Raw genomic sequence first — 19,346 nt, forward strand, 5'->3', positions numbered from 1 at the left:
TTAAGTACTCTCTCCCTCATCTGTAAAATGAGGTTAATAATGGTACCTATCTCATAGGGTTTTTGTGGGGATTAAATTAGTTAATACATGTGAAGCAGTTAAAGTAGTGCATGTATATACCAATTCTAGGTGAGTGTTAAAGAAATAAAAATGATTTTCATGTACCTAAATGCCACAAGGAGTCCCTGGGTAGTGCAAACAGTTAAGTGCTTAACTACTAGCCAAAAGGCTGGCTGTTCAAACCCACCCCAAAGCACCTCAGAAGATAGGTCTGGTGACCTGCTTTTGAAAGGTCACAGCCTTGAAAACCCTATGGAGCAGTTCTACTCGTACACATGGGGTCACCGTGTGTCAGAATTGACTTGATAACTAACAACGAGATGCCACAAAACTAATCTATAACAATGGACAAAGGAATGCAGATGGGCACATACAGCTCACCAAGTCCATACACTGGGTCCCCTCGCACTCACATACCAGCCATGGGTCACTATGCCCCCACATGACAACAAACTCCCATATGACAACATTCCCTCTGCTACGCAACCTGTACATACTGACACACAGCACCACGCAAAATTATCATATTCTGCGCATCAAGACACAGCAGCCCACGACCCCACATGTCTCACGCATGCCAGCACACACCAACTCATATGCTGACACCTCTCACATGGCCAGCTGCACGTGGGACCCTCAGACACCCTTGCCATCTTTCTCTCTTCTCCTAGGGGTGCTGCCGGGTCCCAGGAGAAGGAGCTGCAGCTCTTCCCAGATCTGCTGGGACCCCTCTCCAAGGAGATGCCTAGCCCACCCTAACCTCCCCCAACACTTACCTTTCATCTAGTCCAGAAAGGTCCTCTCACTGCAGGATATTGGGGGATGTGCAGGTGAATGCCCCTCAGGCTTGGGAACGTGAATGGGACAGGGTGAGGGGGTTCCTTGTGTGCACACGTTCACAGAGCTCTGCATATGTGGGTGGGCATGTGAGCATACATGTACCCTTCCATGCACGTGTATCACTGACCTCTGCATTGCATTGCCTCTCTGAGCGTTTGAATCCATGTCTGCATGTGCTTTATGTCTGCGTGTGACCAGGTATGCACCCATGACAGTGTGAAGGGAATGTCCCTGTGTAGCCATTTGGGAGCCTGTGTGTGTCCTCAGCAGTGTGTCACGGGTGTTTCTGTAAGTTGGTGCCCCTCCTTTCTGCACCAGCCTCTTCTGCCCCAAGCTGAGGACCCGCGGAACAAGTGTGTGGGAGAGGACTGAGGAAATGCGTAGGGCTGGGTGGGGGAGTGTGTCCCTTACTCCCCTCCTCAAGGTCCAAGGAACTGGGTCACCGGGGCGGGGGTGGAGAGATGCGCTGGGCAGGAGGGATCTTCCCATGCCCCTTCCTCCCTACCATCCTTAGAGTTACCCCTCCCAGTTAGAAGACTTGGAAACGAGGGGGCAGAAGATTCTTCCATCCCCACAAGGATCCCTAATCCCCAAAATGGGAAGGAATTCACAGCTCGACCTGAGATGCCCGCCCGGGAGACCCTCTCCAACCTCCCTCAGCTCTCGCCATGAGCCCCCGCCAATCCTTTCAGGCACTAAGAGAGCGCCGAGCGCGTCAGCCCTTCCTGGAGGGGGCGCTCCCGGGCGGCCGAAACGAGACTCCTCCCGGCTGGGCACTAGGAGGTCAGGACCCTGGAGAGCACCGCTCGCCCCCGGGGGAGTCGCAGCTCCCGGAGTCCCGGGAGGGAGGGTTCCCGGGAGCCGCGGGGAGCAGCTGGCTTGGGGAGCCAGGGACGTGGCCTTCTCCCTCCGGGGTCCCCCCTCTCCACAGCCCGCAGCCCCGACCAGAGCGGCCCCCCACTCACCCGGCGACGCGGAGACACCGACTGCGCAGGGAAGGCGGCGCTGCTGCGGCGCGCGGCGGCAGAGGCGGCTGGAGGGGCGGGCGGGGGGAGGGGGAGGGGCTGCGAGGGAGCCGCCCCGCAGCGCTCGCCCGGAGCCCCTCCCCTGGGGGAGGGGGGGTCTCTGTTCCTGCTCTTCTCCCTCCAGCACCCGCGGAGCGCGCTGCAGGCTCCGCCCCCGCCCCAGCCCCAGCCCCGGAGTGGGGAGGTGGTGCCCTCACTTCCCTAGCTCCCTTCGAGTGGGAGCACTCCGCCGGAGGAGGAGGAGGAGGACCGAGGCTCTCATCTCTGCAGCCCCCAGGTTCAGGTAGCCTGAATGGAGGTGGGATCAGTGTCACGAAACCCTTTCCTCTAGCCTCGTACAACCCCCGGCCGCTCCATCTTCTCCCTCCCTCACTCCTACCTGGGCGCGGAGCCGCACTTTGGTCCGAGGGCGGAATCCCGGTCCTGGCGGCTCCTTAGGCACCCATGCCTCCCCCCACCTAGCCCCAACTCCGGAACTAACTGAGCTGGGGCTCTTTGGGGAGAGTCTGCGAGGGGTTGGGGGCAGACACACCCACACCCCTGCCCCACCTTCGCCTTAGAGAACCCCGCCCCATCTCTCCGGACCACCACGTCGGATCCCAGCCCCAGAACTCCCTCTCAGAATAAATCCCACCTCCCGATAGCAGTGTTAACTGCCCCTCCTTGTTTCCCCAGTCAAAGAAATCCCCCTCGTTCTTTCTCCAGCTCTACCGGGGCCGGGTTGTGTTATGTGCGGACGGGGAACATTTCCAGCCTGGCAAATTCTTGAGGCGTGGAGCCCACCCGCCTGTAGACAGGACAGCCGGAGGTGCTGACCCCATGGCAGCTCCTCCGGCCGTTGTGGCGGCTGCATCCACCTGCCCAGCTTCCGCAAGTTTCCACATCCTGGGTTGGAATTTTGCCCTCTCATCACATCTTAGAAAGTGGTCCTGATTGTCCCCACTTTACAGATAAGGAAACGGAGTCTCCAGGTTAAGTGATTTTCTCAGGGCTGGTGAGTGGAAGGTCTGGATTTGAATCCATGTGCCCTCATTCATTCATGCCACGGTATTACGCACTGGTTCCGCAGCTGGCACTGTTGTAGGCATTGAGGTTACAGCAGCGGACAATACATAATGGATACAATATACAATTTTATAGCGTATTAGCTAAGTGTTTTGGAAAGAGAAAAAGTTAGGGTTGGTATTGCAGGAGGCCAGGATGGTGACAGATCAGGAGCCATGCCAAGGACTTCAGATTTTATTCCAGGTGACATGGGAGGCCCTCGGGCTCTGAGAAGAGTAACAGAATCTGACTTCTAGGTCAGCTACTCAGTCGGACCATTGTATCAAGAACGGGCTACAAGAAGGGAGGGGGCAAGGGTGGGAGCAAGGGGTCACTTCAGGGTGAGATATGACCAGGGTGGGAGACTGGCTTCTGGACACATTTGCCATCTGACTGGATGGCGTCTCCAAGACCTGTTTTATTTTGGAGGCAGCAGCACGGACCCTCCGCGCTGCCTGGGCTCGGGCCAAAGCTCCACGCCGGTTTCCCAGACCAGGTTTCCCAGGTGGTCAAACTCTAGTCCTAGTCCTTCCTGCTTGGGACAAGCGGGGAGGTCTCGCTGGAGGAGCTGGGAAGTCACGCTGGTTGTGGGGAGACAGCTGGGCGCTCAGGAACATAGGCTCCTCTTTGTGCATTGGCTCGGGTGTTGGGACCCCCGCGGAGGCGTGAGAGACGCCAGACGTGCGGGGGCGGTACCCAGCTGCCTCAGACGTGAGGACCTGGGAGCATCCTTGTTGCTCAGCCCCCATCCCAGGTCCTTGGATTGCTCTCCCCCACCTCCCCACCAGCCGGGGGGGGGGTGGCTACTGTGCTTGGGCGAGGAAGAGGGGCTTCTCCTCCCCCATTCCCTCATCTCCATCCTCCTGGGTCTCAGTTTCCCCTCACCGCGCTGCTCAGCCACTCTGCCTCCTCCCAACTTCCTGTGCCAGGCTCACCCCCAGGCTGACCTTGACAGGGCCCCTCATGAGCCTTTGTCCTCCTCCCCACTGTTGTTCTTCTCTGCCAGGGGGACTCTGGGTGCCCTGTCCTCAGGACCTCAGTCTGAGTCCTGATCCCTCCTTAGATGGACATCACAAGGCTGAGCCATGTCTTCTCCTCTCCTAGATACCCCCACCTTCCTTTGACTTTCCCTCACCTCAGAATGAGTACAGAGGATCTTGGGGCAGAGTTTGGTCCCTGGTGGACACTGTTGGCTACTTCCCATCAGCCACCTCTACCTCCCCTGGAGCCTGAGAACCACTAGGAGGCACCTTGAGCCAAAGAGGGAGACTTGGGGTTCCCCACACTGCACACCAGGGCCCTTGGCCTAAGACCCAGTGTTTTGGAAGGCAGCCCAGAGAAGAGGGGGCCAGAAGGGCAGCTGGTCAGGAGGCCTGGGCCCCTCCCTTCTGGAGGATTCAGAGCAGCCTCTTGCCCTCTCTGAACAGAGAGCTTTGACATTCCCCGTTGGAATTCCTGGCTGGGGAACCCCATGGGCAAGACAAGTGAAACTCTGCTCACTGCCTCACTGGACCCCTTAGGCCTGAATTTCTGGACAAGCCCATACACATGGGAGGCACTAGTGCTCCAGGAGCCCCTAGGTTCACCTTCTTTGAAGACTTGTTAGGCAGGACTCCCTACTCACACCCAGCTCCCTCCCACCCCAGACTGAGGCATCCGGGAGGAGGGAGATGAAGGGCTGGGGGTAGAAGGCAGTTTATCATGGCTGGGAGAAGGGGACTTATGAAGAGAACAGAGCAATGGGCAGAGTCCACGGAAGAGAAAGCAAGTCCCAGGAGAGGAGAGGTCCCTAGCAGGTAAGGAGTGAGATGAAAGGGACAGAAACCCTGGTGGCTGCCCTCCTCTACCACTAGAGGGGCAGACCAACTCTCCAGTACCAGAGAGAGGAGCAAGTGGGGAACGAGTGGAGATGGGACACACATCTCTTGAGCACCTACTGGAGGCAGGATGCAATTCGCATCTCACCACAAGTGATCCTCGGGAATCCAGAGGGTCAGTACAGTGACCTCCATCTCATAGGTGTGGAGACCAAGACTCAGAGAGGTGAAGTAACCTGTGTGAGGTGTCAAGTCAGAAAGTGCGTGTCAGAATTTGAACCCAGTTCTGTGTGACTTGGAAGCCCAGGCCTCTCCTGGAAGCCCCTCAGTGAGGTAGGTGGAAGTGGCCCCTCCCCAGCCCCCACAGAGGCCTAGCCCTTACCCTCCCCTCTTGGTCCCAAATGGGTTGGAAAATCCTGATAGGAGCAGATGGTGGGAACAGATGGAAGGAAAAGCATCTTGGAGTTGAATTACACAAACAAACATTGATAAAGTGATTAAAACCTCACGCTGCCCCTTTCCAATGGGCCGGGCCCAGCCCACCCCACCCTGGAGCACAATGGGTGGGGGGCTGTGGGGCTGTGGATGGTCCTGCTTCCCAGCCCGCCTCATCCAGCTCCTGCCCTCCCTGTCTCCGCCAGGGACCACCCCCGGACCAGAGCCCAGGGCGGCACTGCTGCCAGGAGCACAGCCCGGGAGGGGGAGGGGGGCGCCTGGCTGTTTCCAAGGGAGTTAGGCGGTGTGGAATGGAAGGTGGGGGAGCAGGGGGGAAGGTCCTTGAAGCCAGGACTGCAGACCTGAAAACCAGGCCCCAGGGGGTTTGGGGACCCTCAAGCCAACCCTTCTATGGGACTCAGAGCGCTGCCCCATCTGCCCAGGTCAAACACCAGCCTTGCCAACCTGAAACCTGATCCTCACTGCACCCCCAAGGCACCGGGGCAAACCCTTCACTTCTTACACCCTGGGTTGGTTCTCTCACCTTCACTTATAAAATGGGAGCAGTAATATTAACACTTCCCTGCAAGGGTGGTTATGAGGGTTGAGCGAGCTGAGGCCTGTGAGGCATTTGGCACGGGGCCTGCACACAGTTAAAGCTGCCTGTCACTCCTGCCTGTGGCTCCCGATGGGTGGGTGGTAGGGAATCCCTGGTGTTGAGAGATGCGAAGGCTGAGACTGGCTGCTGCTGGTCCTCCACAGAGCACACGCTCAGAGCTGCAGATCCCGTTGCAGACCTCCTGAGGCCGCAGTGTCCCCATGAAGGGCCCCTTCCTGGATAACACCAGGTGAGCCCTAGGCCAAGCCCTGACCGAGTCAGGACCCCGTGGGACAGGGAAGAGGCTGCAGCTTTGCTGATTCTTCTGTATGAAGCCACAGGCTTCAGAACAACAGACTCAGGTTCAAATTCTATTTTTATAACAGTACATTTTTTAACTCACTGCACTTCCACCTTTAAAGGTCATTTTTATACTTATATGACACTTAGATAAAATAGAATACAATGAAAAGAAATTAAAAAGGAAATTCTGACATGGCCCCTTTCCAGCTTTGGGAATGTTGGCAAAAACAAGTACTCTGACCCTCTGGTTCCTTCTCTATGAAACCTCCATTTCTCCTGTTTCCTGGACTTGCTCCCAGATGCCTACAGACACCTCAGACTTGAGCCAGTCAATATTCAATTCATCACCTTCTGTCTCCAGCCTGCCCTGCTCTAGGTCCTCCTCCAACCACAAAACAGCCTGAGGCCCACCTCCATTCCCGACTCCTCCCTGTTCCTCATCCCTACACCTTCTTGCTTCCTCCCAAATGGCCTGTCCTTTCTGGGGAGGGTGTGTGTCAGGCCTACCTCCTGCTCCTCCCCTTCCCCGACCCCCAGGTCACGTCTTCCCTCACAGCTCTCCCTGTCTTTGATTTCTCTAAATCTGATTTTCTTCCTCCCCTGCTCAATAACCTTCCCTGGCTCCCCACTGCCTACCACAGTACATGGACATTCCAGGCCCTCCATGACATACCCCAAACCCCGCCTTATCTCTTGTCCCCTCCACCTTCCTTTATTCTAACGGCTCCCCACCAGTCTAGCACCTCCTTCTGCTCCAGATGACCAGGATCTCCCCAAAACCAAATTAAGGGACTTGAAGTCAGGGCTGGGGAAAGGGGGCTCCCTGACTCTCTCCCATCCTAATCTCTTCTTATGGCCTTTAACCTGAGTGGGGATGGGTGAAGGGGATATAGGTAGCTAGGGTCCACCCTCGCCAACCCTTGCCCAGTGCAGCAACAATCCCTCTTCCTCTCTGCTGGTGAAAGCAACTGCCACCTGGAAAGACCTCAGGAGTCTGCCAGAGGAGGGTAGTGACTTGTCTAAGGCCACCCAGCAAAGCCTGCCCTACTGCCCCCTCCCCAAATCAGAAGAGATATCTCCACAACCTCTCTGATAGGTAAGCATTCGATCTTTCTTACATATTTCTATTGCTCACTCCTCCTGGTCCATCTGCTAATGGTTCTGATCATTTGAAAATTGCTCTTGGGGTCATAGCAAATGCAACTGGTACTTCTTAGAAGTGGTATGGAAGGCAAGGGGCTGTGTTTTCACTGCTAACTTTATGTACAGTTCTGTCTGAGTTTATTACAACATGCATGCAACACTTTTGAATGCCGAATCAAAATCTAAAGAGTGAAAAAATGAATAAGTGAACTGGGGTCTACCTCCTAGAAGCCTTCCAGCAGCTGAGCTCTGCCCTGGGGGTTGCTCAGGCTGAAAGCTGCTCCCAGTGACTGTGGCCCCAGGGTGACTCCCTCCTGGCTTGTTCCACACAACCCCACACCCTCTGTAGTGTGGCTTCCTGGGCCAAGAGACTGGGGACGGAGGTGCAGGGCTGGGCCCAGGGAGGTGGCAGAAGACCTGGCCCTACCACTGGTCAGCTATGCCATCTTGGAGGACATACCTCCCTCTTGGAGCCTCTGTGAAATCCTCCCTTCCTGGAGCTGCTGTGAGAAGTGGAGTGTGGTGTATGTGAAAGAAGCTTGCTCTAAAAAAAAAGAGGGTAACTGCTCCGTGACACCCCAGGGCTCAGGGGCACCCACTCAGACAGCGTTAAGGGCAGAGTCTCCCAGGGAGAGGGAGGGTAACACCCCAGCCCAAGCTTCTGCTGGGCACCTGCTATTATTCCCACTTCACATAAGAGGAAACGGAGGCAAAAAAAAGCTCAAGACTCCCTGCCTGAGACTGTGCATGGGGTATGAGCCAGACTCAAGATAGGACCCAGCTCTGTCTACCAAGCCCTTTTCTAGAAGGCCAGGCTGCCCTGAAGGGGTGTAGGCTTCTCTGACAGTCCAGGGATACCCAGAGTCCCAGCACCTCATCCCTAGAGGCCGAGGCTGTGCCACCCAGGGGCCTGGTGCTGGCAATCTGTCTCCCTGCCTGGGAAGACTGGGCCAGGTCTATTTCTAGCGCCTTGGGCTGTCCCTGAAGCCGGGGATTGCCTCTTTGTTTCCATAGTAACCGTGAACAGAGGGGCCTCCTGACTCAGTGCAGGTATATTCACAGGTGCCTGCAAGTATGCATGTGCCCTGGGAATCCTTGGGATGGGGCAGCCTTAGGTACATGCATGCACACACTTATGCACACTCATGCCCATTCTGGCACGTGCATGCCCACCTGATACATGCGTATGCACACCTCTTCACATGCATGTACACGCACAGCATGCCCAGCCACAGCCCATTCTCTGAGAAATGGGTGAGGACATCATCCTGTCTGACATGACCCACACCCACAGCCACCCTGACCCACTCAGATGCAGGGAAACCCTGGGGAAGTGGGGGACTTCCACTTTGTAATAATACCCCCCGCTAGGTTTTTAGAGCACTTAGTATGTAGCAGGTCCTGTGTTTTCCTTTTGACATGTAATTTCTGCCGAACTCCCCACAACAACACTCTAGGGTAGATGCCAAATGATCTGTAGGGACAGAGAGGTGAAGTGAGCTCCTGGAGGTCACACAGCAGGGATTGGCTGAGCCATGGTTTGAGCCCAGAACTGTGGCTTCAAGACTTGGGCTCTTGCCTCCCCACCAGACTGCTAGATGCCAGCCCCATGAGCACTCACCCAGAGACCCACAAACAAAGGTGGCTGGCAGCAGGTGGGAGCAGACCTGAGGTCTCTCTACTAGAGCCAGTGTTCTTGGCTTATGGCTCTGGGGCATCAGATTCTCTCTCTCCTTCTCTCTCAGGAAGGAGGGGTGAGGGAAGGGCCAGTAGGGGCTTTCATTTATTTCTTCCAATTCTGCAGAAAAGGAGCTCTGGTGGTATACTGGTTAAGGAATTTGGCTGCTAACCAGAAGGTCAGTGGTTCAAACCTACCAGCTGCTCCACGGGAGGACGATGAGGCAATCTACTCCTGTAAAGATTTACAGCCTTGGGAACCCAATGGGGGTTATGTGATTTGGAATTGACTCGGTGGCAGCAGATAGGAGTCTGCAGAGAAGGAACTGTGAGCAGCAAGAACAAGATCCAACAGGAACCTTCTGCTGGGGTTGCCACCTGGGTCCACCTGTGGGCTCCCTTCCCTTTCTGCAAAGGCAGGGATCCAGCTGCCGGGTTCCTTGCTCGCTCCTCGACTTCCTCTTTGGCCTCTCACACAGACCTTGAAGAAACAAGAGATCCTGAGGACAGGGCTTAGGCTAGCAGGAGTCACTCTGAGCAGGAATTTGGCAGTCTCCCTGGGAGACTCTGCCCTTAATGCTGTCTGAGTGGGTCTTCCAGGAGGCAGCTTTTAGCAAGATGGTCCAACAATGAAAACTGGACAGCTGAGGAGGTAGTGAGCTCCCCGTCATTGGAGGCATTCCAGGTGAGTAGGCACTGGATGTTCCCTAGTTAGGGAATTCAAGATAAACAATTACTGAGTCCCTGCATCCTCACCACTGTCATCGTCATCAATCATCTTCATCATAGCTACCACTGACTGGGCACCCTTTGTGCCAGGCACTTTAAGATATGATACAACTGTCTCCACTGCTAATAAAAATAGTAGCTCCTATGTATTGAGTCCTCTCTGTGTGCTGAGTGCTCTACGTGGCTGATCACGTTGAATCATCACAGAACCCTATGAGGCAGGTACTACTGTTGAAACGGAGGCTCAGGTTCAGTGCCTTGCATACAGTGCAGAAGCAGCACCATCAAGATTCAGGCTCTGCCTGGCTCCCGAGTCTGTGTGGTTTGCCCACCTGGGAGCTTGCAATCTGGGTCTGGGCCAGAGGGAGCAAAGCAGGAGGCAGAGCAGTCAGCTGGGCTTGGTCTGTGGGGTCTTTCCCGCTCTAGAAAACACTGGTTGACTAAGGACAAGGCAGGCGCCCCCTGCTGGCCATAGTCTGGCTCTGCAGAGCCATGTTCCATCAGGCTGAGGGAGGCCCCCGGTGGAGCTAGGACATGGGAGGTGGGTGGGCCTCTGAGCCTGGGACCCTCCCTTTGGATCACTCCCCCTTCGCTAGTGAAAACAGGTGCCTGAGGTTACCCAGCCAGCCAGAGGCTGAGCTAAGGTTTGAATTCAGGGCTGCCTGACTCCCAGACTTTTGTCCATCCACCCCTCCCTGGTTGTTGTTAGGTGCCATGGAGGGCTCCGACTCATAGCGACTCTCTGTACAACAGAACGAAACAGTGCCAGGTCATGCACCATCCTCGCAAACCTTGCTATGCCCGAGCCCATTGTTGCAGCCACTGTGTCAGCCCACCTCTTCCCCTTTTTCACTGACCCTCCACTTTACCAAGCATGACATCCTTCTCCAGAGAATGGTCCCTTCTGACAACATGACCAAAGTAGGTTAGACGAAGTCTGCCCATTCTTGATTCTAAGGAACATTCTTGCTGCACTTCTTCCAGGACGGATTGTTAGTTCTTCTGGCAGTCCATGGTATTTTCAGTATTCTTTGCCAGCAAAGCAATTCAAAGCTATTGACTGTACTTTGGTCTTCCTTATTCATTGTCCAGCTTTCATATGCATATGAGGTGATTGAAAATACCGTGTTTTGGGTCAGAGGCACCTTAGTCTTCAAAGTGACAATCTTGCTCCTTAACACTTTCCAGAGGTCTTTTGCAGCAGATTTGCCCAGTGTAATACAGTGTTTGATTTCTTGATTGCTGCTTCCATGGGTGTTGATTGTGCATCCAAGTAAAACTAAATCCATAACAACTTAAATCTTTTCTCCATTATTGTGATGTTACTTTGTTTATTGGTCCAGTTGTGAGGATTTTCATTTTCTGTATGTTGAGGTAGGAGCTCTGGTAGCATAGTGCCTAAGGCACTTGACTGCTAACCAGAAAGCTGGTGGTTCAAACCCACCAGCCACTCCTTGGAAGGAAGGTTGGGCAATCTACTTCCATAGTGATACCACCTTGTAAACCCAAGGAGGGGTCGCTATGAATTGGATCCGACTCGACGGCAAATAACAACAACAACAACATATGCTGAGGTATAATCCATACTGAAGACGATATAGTGTTTGTTTTTCATCAGTAAGTGTTTCAAGTCATCTTCACTTTTGGCAAGCAAGGTTGTGTCTTCTGCATATCACAGGTTGTTAATGAATCTTCCTCCAATCCTAATGCCGCATTCTTCTTCATATAGTCCCGCTTCTCAGATTATTTGCTCAGCATACAGACTGAATAAATATGGTGAAAGAATACAACCCCAACACACACCTTTCCTGATTTAAAATCATACAGTATCCCCTTGTTCTTTTTGAATAATAGCCTCCTGGTCTATGTACAGGTTCCTCACGAGTACCCATTCTTTGCAATGTTGTCCATAATTTGTTATGATCCACACAGTCAAATGCCTTTGCATAGTCAATAAAACACAGGTAAGCATCTTTTTGATATTCTTTGCATTCAGCCAACATCCATCTGACATCAGCAACGATATCCCTCTTTTCACCTCCTCTTCTGAATCCAGCTTGCATTTCTGGAAGTTCTCTGTCAATATACTGCTCCAACCGTTTTGGAATTATCTTCAGCAAATTGAAAAAACTGGTACTTGAAATACTGGTGGCATAGCTTCCAGCCTCATAGCAACACGCAAGCCACCACAACACGACACACTGACAGACGAGTGAGGGCCCTCCCTGGTAGGGAAGAGGTTCTACCTCAGCTGCATCCTCTTCCTGCCACCCTCTTCCACTTCCTGGCCCCCTGAAATATATGCTTTGGCCCCACTGCTCTCCAGTGATCTGGGTGACTTTGGTGCATAGCTGAGGATCTGTCTCCAGAGGCAAAGCCAGGTCCAGGGTTTGAGGCACTGAGCCAACACTGACTGACTGTGTGACTGTCTCAGTTTCTCAGTGCTGCCATAACAGAAATACCACAAGTGGGTGGCTTTAACGAACAGATTTTTTTTTTTTCTCTCACGGTTAGGAGGCTAGCAGTCCAAATTCAGGGCACTGGCTCCGGGGAAAGCTTTCTCTGCCCCTGTAGGCTCTGGGGAAAGATCCTTGTCTCTTTTTGGCTTTTATTCTTCGTTCCTTGGCAACCTCCAGGCAACATCGGGTCTCACCCAGTTCCGTTTCCCCACTTAAGCTGCCCCTAAGCTGGTCCTTTTACAGCTCAAAAGTGATTGGGTCAAGACATACCTTCAGGCGGCTTATGCACAGGGAGACAGCTCAGGGCACAGAAGAGTATGGAGGGATGGTCACTGGGGAGAGGTAACTATGGGGAGAAAGTGGGAGGGGAGCTGTTGCATTGTAAATTTTGGTCAATGACATGAGACAAAATGTATGTGAACTGCTGTATGAAAAGTGAATGTACTCTGTAAATCTTCACCCAAATCAAAATAAAATTAAAAAAAAAAAAAAACAGGAAAAAAAAATAATAATAAAAAAAAGACATACCTTCATTACCCTCAGAAAACCCTGTTCCCAGATGGGATTATATCAACAAGTAAAGGGGTTTAGGATGCGTACTTTGGGGTGATGCAATTCAATCCATAGCAATGAACTTGGGAAAATTCTCAACCTCTCTGAGTGCTGGCAGATGGGAGTCATTTCCTTTGGAGACTCTGAAGGGCTGAAGGGATACCAGGAGGCTTCCCTGACCCAATTAGAAGACCTCTACCCAGCCCTTCTTCCTCTTACCTACCCCTCTTCCCTCTCCTCCTGCAGTTCTTCCTTCTTGTCTCTGACCGTCCCATCACTCTGTGGTTGGGTACTGTTATCCTCCTTTTCATTGGAGCTCAGAGAGGTGGACTGACTGACTCAGTGTTGCCCAGCCAGGTGTTTCTGCCTTTGGAACTGGGCTTTGGAGAGCTGACCCGACCCTGCTTCCTCTTCATCTCTCTTCTCCTCACTCATCCATCATCAGTTCCTCCTACAGAAGTTGTCCTGAATCCTCCACCAACTTCTCTCCTTGTCACCTGCCACCCGGGGCTGAAACTCCATCATTTCTGGCCAGGCAACTGCAGCTGCCACCTTGCCTTCTCAGAGGCCTCCAGCCTCCACTCCCATGTTCTGGGGTCTGGTCTGCACACCGCACACCGCAAAGTGACCCTCTTAAAATGTAAAGCAGATCACATCTCTCCCTCTTGAAGCTTTGCATTGCGAGTGGAATTAATCCCAGTTTCCTCAATACACTTCCAAGGCTCTGTGCTATCTGATCTCCACTGTCCTCATCTCTTCCTCCTTGCTCACTAAGCTCCTGTCTCATTGGCTTCTCTGGGTTCCTGAAGATGCCGAGATGGCTCCTGCCCCAGGGCCTTTGCATTTACTGGTCCTGTGGCTGGAGCACCTTTCTGGTGATATTCTTGCTTCTTTTCTGCCCAAGTCTCAGTTCAGATGTCGCCCCTCAGACCACACTACCTGACATTACCACACCCAGCCACTCTCCACCCATCATTTTGTTTTTCTAGCCCCTGTGGTCTCTGGGAGCTCTGGTGGTGTAGGCATTTATTTGGCTGCTAAGAAGAAGTTTGGCAGTTCAAACCCTGCCGCTCTGTGGTAGGAAAATGAGGCAATCTACTTGTGTAAAGATTTACAACCTTGGAAGCCCAGTAGGGGTCGCTATGAGTTGCAATCAACTCAATGGCAGTGGGTTTGGTTTGGGTTTGCGGTCTCTGAAGGTATTTTATTTAGTCAGTCGCTCACTGGTTTATTGTCTGTCTCTCTCAGTGGAATGTGAGATACATGGGGGTGGGGACCTTGTCCTTTTGTTACCCATGATGTTCTTAGAGCCTAGCATAGTACCTAACACTTAGTAGGGGTTCAATACTTATTGAATGAATGAAGCTCTCCCTAGTCCTGACTTCTCTTTGAAGCTTGGAACAGTTTTTCAAATCCAATCCTATTGGTCCTGCTGCCACAACCCAGCGCCTTCGTGGCAAACCCACCTACCCGTCACCCCACCTAAACACTCTCCCAGACCTCAGGGTCAATTGCCCCTTTCACCTCATTTGACGGATTACCACCTGGCTGTCAGTGCTTACTAAGCTTGGACATCACTTCCTCCAGAAGCCCCCTGTTTGGTTACCTCTCATGCCATCTGTTAAGACATACCACAAATGGGTGGCTTTAACAAACAGGAGTTTATTCTCTTACAGTTGTGGAGGCTAGAAGTCCCAGTTCAAAGTGCCAGGCTCTTGGGGCTGGATAAAAGCCTTCAGCCTTGGGCTTCGGCTCTGACTCTTGCTCCCGGCCCACTGAAGCTGCAGGCTTTCTTCACTCAGGTAGCTGCTGGCTGCTGAGGCTGACAAACCCAAGGTCGACAAGTGAAAAGGCACAGTCCCGATATTACCAAACCACACGGCAGGCCATTGGTTCAAGTTCATTAAGAGTCCCAGTATCGACAGACAACATGGCAGGCTGCTGAACCACGACTTGGCTACTTGCAGGATTCAAGTATGCCAAAAGCTACAGACCATTCCTAATACTTCTCCTTATATATGAGGAGAAGACCACATCCCTAAGGCAGGGATGTGGCTACTCAGCTGCTCACAGTAGATTCCACGACGGAGTTGATTACCAGTGTCATCATGGGGAATGACTACACCCAGCTGCCCAGCCACTCAACCAGGCCCAGCCAAGTTGACACGCAACCTGAACTACCACACCCTCCCTGCTCTCCTCTCAAGTTAACATTCTCTTATACCTGTACATCCATGGTGCCTCCTGTTTCAGAGACCAGTCCCCTCTCTGTATTTTAAGAGGTCTTTCCTCCTCCCCCCACCCAAGGAGATCCTTAAGGACTCAGGCCAGTCTGGTTCAGCACTGTGTCCTCAGCACCCAGCCCCAGACACTTAGGAAACATTGTGTCCAGTTGGCCTCATCATTGCTATGATGGGGATTTTGAAGGTTACATAGTCCAGACCAGTGTCTCCCAGCTGTATGACCCAGGGCAAGCCACTCCTTTTCTTGGAGCCTCAGTTTCCCCATCTGTAAAATGGGGGTAATAATTCCAACCTCTCAGAGGATTCAAGGAGGCTTCTATATAAGTAATGTGCTTGGCACATGGGAAGTTTGTGGGTGGGTGGGGTCCTTCCCTGTTGTGGTCTCAGCCCTGGGCTTAGCAACAGCCTTTGTGAGCAAGAAGCTGCCTCTGGTCTTCCAGGGAAAGAAAGCTGATGTCCTCTGGTGATCCCTGGGCCCCGCTGGTCCTGAGAGTCCCCCACAGGGGAGGGGAGGCAGTAGGCAGATTGGATTAAGCCTTGAACTTGAAGCCACATAAGTGAATTTGAGACCTGGCTCCATCTTCACTGGCTTTGTGACCAGGACACATCTCTGCCCTTCCCTGAACCTCAGCTTCCTGATATGGAAAAGGAGTTAATAACATGTGGTGGCCTAAGACTGAAACCCACATGGGCAAAGAGCCAAACTCTTGGTAGGTGCTCAATTATTATATCCCCCAAAGAAATCTCTTGCCCTTCTCCTGAGTCTTTTTGTGATTTTGCAGGGTGGTTGGGGGGAAGGGTGTTTCTAGGGGGACACACTGCACAGAGGCCATGACCATTTCAGGCTGCAAAGAGAAGCCTCCCCATTCTAAATGATTGTCTGGGGTCTGGCTTGAGCACCTGGGTTAGTGCTGGACTCTGGACGGCTCTGAGCACCCAGGAGCATCCAAATGCTGGTGACCCATGAGGGGCTAACCTGTGAGTGGCCAGCCAGTCTCCTAGGAGACATCTGTGGAGTTCCCCAAAGGGAGATCAATGCAGGGTAACAGAGCCCCACCCCTCACCCTTCAACCCCCACCTAGGTCCCTGTTCATGTACTCAATCATTCTCCCATTTCTGTATTTCCAGAAGGCTGCACCCACCCAAAAACTCACTGCCATCGAGTTGATTCTGACTCATAGCAACCCTATAGGACAGAATAGAACTGCCTCACAGGGTTTCCAAGGCTGTAAATCTTAACAGAAGCAGACTGCCATGTGTTCCCCCACCCCAAGTGGCTGGTGGGTTTGAACAGCCGACTTTTTAGGTAGCAGCTGAGTGCTTTAACCATTGAGCCACCAGAGCTCCTTCGAAGGCTGCACAGAACCTGGTAAATAGTAAAGGCCAGCTGTGGTAGCATCAGTTTTGATTCATGGAGGCCACATGTATGTCAGGAGAACTGTGCTCCATAGGGCTTCCCATGGCTGATTTTTCAGAGGTGGATCACCAGGGCTTTCTTCCAAGGCACTTCTGGGTCAACTCGAACCTCCAACCTTTCGGTTAGCAACTCAGCATGCTAACCATTTGCACCACCCAGGGACTCTGGGACAGAGTAGGTACTCAACAAATAAATGTGGGAAAAATGAATTTATTCCACACAGTCAATAAACATTTATTGAGTACCTAATGCAATGTGAGGCTTTGTACTAAGGGCTGGTGTGCAGACTGATACTAACAGCCTCCTTCTGAGCCCACCCAGAACACCACTAATTCCTCCCAGCTCTGCCCACCCCAGACTCCCACTGGCTGCCAGGATACAGGACCTTTCCCAGAATCTAGATAAAGCCCAAACACTGCATGCATCTTGGTGCCTGGGAAGCCTTACTCCCACAGCCACAATTCTTCATATCTGTCCCCTCCATCCTTCCTGTCTCCTGCCTCTCAAATCCTCAGATACAGGCATCAACCAGCCTCCCAATGCCCTAAATCTACCCAGGGTTATATCCAGAAGGACCAGCAGGTGGCGCCGAGGCGCCCCCCTTTCCCAGCACGGAGCTGGACTCCAGACCCCACCTTCCCCCCCTCCTCAAGGGCAGGGGTGAACTCTGTGACCTCTAACTGACCCCTCTCCTTCCTGTTGGTTCCTGAGATGGAGGCCTGAAGAGGCTCTCGTCCCTCTTACAAACTCCTACCACCTTTGTCTTTTCCTGCCTGGTAAGGGGGGGGGGGGGCGGGGTGTGTCCCTAGGGGCCAAGCTGCAGCTGGTGGGGCGAGGCTGGGTGAGGTGGGGCAGGCAGCAGCTGCACTCAGAGAAAAACAGAGAAGTGAAAAAGAGGAGAGAAAGCAGAGAGCTCGGTACAGGTTGAGGTCCCAGCTGAGGCTCAAGCCCAGGACGAGGTATGTGGCTGAGGTAACGGATGTGGGGTGGGGAGTGTCAGCCTGCAGAGCCAGTTAAACCTGGAGGTACCGAGGGGCTGGGCAGTTAGAGTCCCTGCTCAACTCAACGAGAACTCTCCAGCCCCCTCCTATCCCACTCCTCTCAAAATGACCAAGTAGAACCTTGGGGGACGGTGGAAGGAGTCCTGGGGTGGGTATTAGGAGATGAGTGTTCAGTGGTCTTGATTCTCTGTATGAATTTGTACCAGGGTCCTCTGCAACTCAATATCTTAATCCGTAATGCTGCAGGGGGTGGGGGATGGGGTGAGGAGATCTTGAAGACATAATGTTCTGTGGGATAACTTTGCAAGATGTCCCTCTTCAAAAGAGGATTAGCCCTTCCAGGAGGTTCTGGAAGACCATGAGGCCTTTAAGACCGAAAAGAATGTCCCACTAATGGTGACATTTCAGACTGCGTGTGTGGGGAGATGATCCTTTGGAAAATGGTAGTCTCCTTAAAGTCTGGGGGCCTGTGGCCCTGACTTATGCCTCTCTCCTCTTTGTTTTTCTGACTGGGAGTTGAGGTGGGGAGTGTCACAGGGTGAGCAAGGGGCTCCTCTAGCTGCCTGGTATTTCAAAGATTATTAATATTTATTAGGGAAAGGGTCAGTTGTGGTTGTGGGCTGAGGGCACCTCTCTGCGACTCTAAGATCAGAAAACTCGTAGACTGGACAGGATGGACAGGAGGGTGTATGGTAGCAGAGGTAGGGATAGTCATGAGCATAAAAATATTCCCAAAGGGCCGTTTGAGCACTTTGATTACCTATGGCTGCCTGCCAACTCTTCTGAGCCCCCTTCCCTTTAGAGCTATTAGTGCAAAGACTAAAAGGAGCTCTGGTGGCACAGTGGTTAAAGCATTGGGCTGCTAACCAAAAGGTGGGTGGTTCAAACCCACCAGCTGTGCTGCGGGAGAAAGATAAAGCAGTCTGCTTCCATAGAGATTTATAGCTTCAAAACTGTGTGGGGCAGTCTGACTGCCCTATGGACTCCCTATGAGTCAGAATCCACTAGATGGCAGTGGGTTTGGTTTTTTGTTTAATGCAAACACTGCTCACCACACTCAGCTTGGCCAGAATGAGGTGTGGCCAGTCGGGTGAGGGAGGGAACCCCTGGAACCATTCACCCTCACCCTGCCCTTATGTTCCAGATTGTTCTCAGGCTGGGGAGGAACAGGCACAGGCAAATTTTAGAATCTCAGGGATCCAAGAGTGGGTGAAGTCACTCTGGGTGGGAAGACTATCTAGCCCAGGTTTGGGAGTCAGATTGGCTTCATTTCAAACCTGGCTGTATTGTGGGTCCTTTGGCAAGTAATCCCTCCAAGTTGCAGTCTCTTCCTGCAAAATGCAGACAGTAGAGTGCCACTTTACAGGGCTGCAGTGAGAATTAAGTGTCACAACTGCAAGGAAAGCCCTTAGCACGGTATCTGGCACCTAGAAGATAAATGCTCACTATTACCCTCATTATGGAGATAATAAATGGAGACCCAAAGAAGGGAAAGGACTGGCCTGAAGTCACTGAACTAGATTCTCCAGAGGATCAGGGCTCGCTCATCTCAGCCCCGTGGTAAACAGTGATTGAGCATCGACCATCTGCACCTCAGCACCTACTTAGCGCCCAACAGCTATCCTATCCTTTCTCTGCTCAATCCTGCACCAGCCAGCAAGTCCTCGGGTCTGGGGTAGAGTGAGGGTTAGGACCCCCAGGCCAAGAGAGGGGAAGTCAGCTCTGGGGTGGGGTATGGTCACACATGAGCATCCATCCCCCTTTCACCTGGGAAATGGCAGAGACGCAGGGCCCGGTCGGGGCTGTGTGTAGGGGGGGTCGCAGACCTGAAGACGACAGAGGGGTTGGTTGGGAGGTTGGATTGGAACTGACTACCGTGGGGGGCTCAGAGAACCTCTTTTTGGCTCCTGCGCAGGCGAGAGGATGGGAGCCACCAGTCTGAGAAGCTTCTTCGGGCCCTGATCACGGACGGTGGGGGCAGGAGCTGAGGCGCCCTCGGCCCC

At 53.0% G+C, this 19,346-nt stretch overlaps 1 protein-coding gene across 1 annotated transcript in view; it reads left to right on the forward strand.

Annotated features, from left to right (window-relative positions):
- The first annotated feature begins 1,568 nt into the window (after positions 1-1,568).
- Positions 1,569-19,346, forward strand: part of FNDC5 (fibronectin type III domain containing 5) — a 25,610-nt gene continuing 7,832 nt past the window's right edge. The window contains 5 exon segments of the mRNA XM_042782252.1: positions 1,569-1,683; positions 1,832-1,941; positions 2,050-2,112; positions 2,601-2,795; positions 18,710-18,734. Of these exon segments, the coding sequence (XP_042638186.1) occupies positions 1,569-1,683; positions 1,832-1,941; positions 2,050-2,112; positions 2,601-2,795; positions 18,710-18,734 (508 nt within the window).

Source organism: Orycteropus afer, unplaced genomic scaffold (assembly GCF_000298275.1).
Source record: "Orycteropus afer afer isolate SDZICR_OR568_19922 unplaced genomic scaffold, OryAfe1.0 scaffold00272, whole genome shotgun sequence".
Classification (NCBI taxonomy): Eukaryota; Metazoa; Chordata; class Mammalia; order Tubulidentata; family Orycteropodidae; genus Orycteropus; species Orycteropus afer.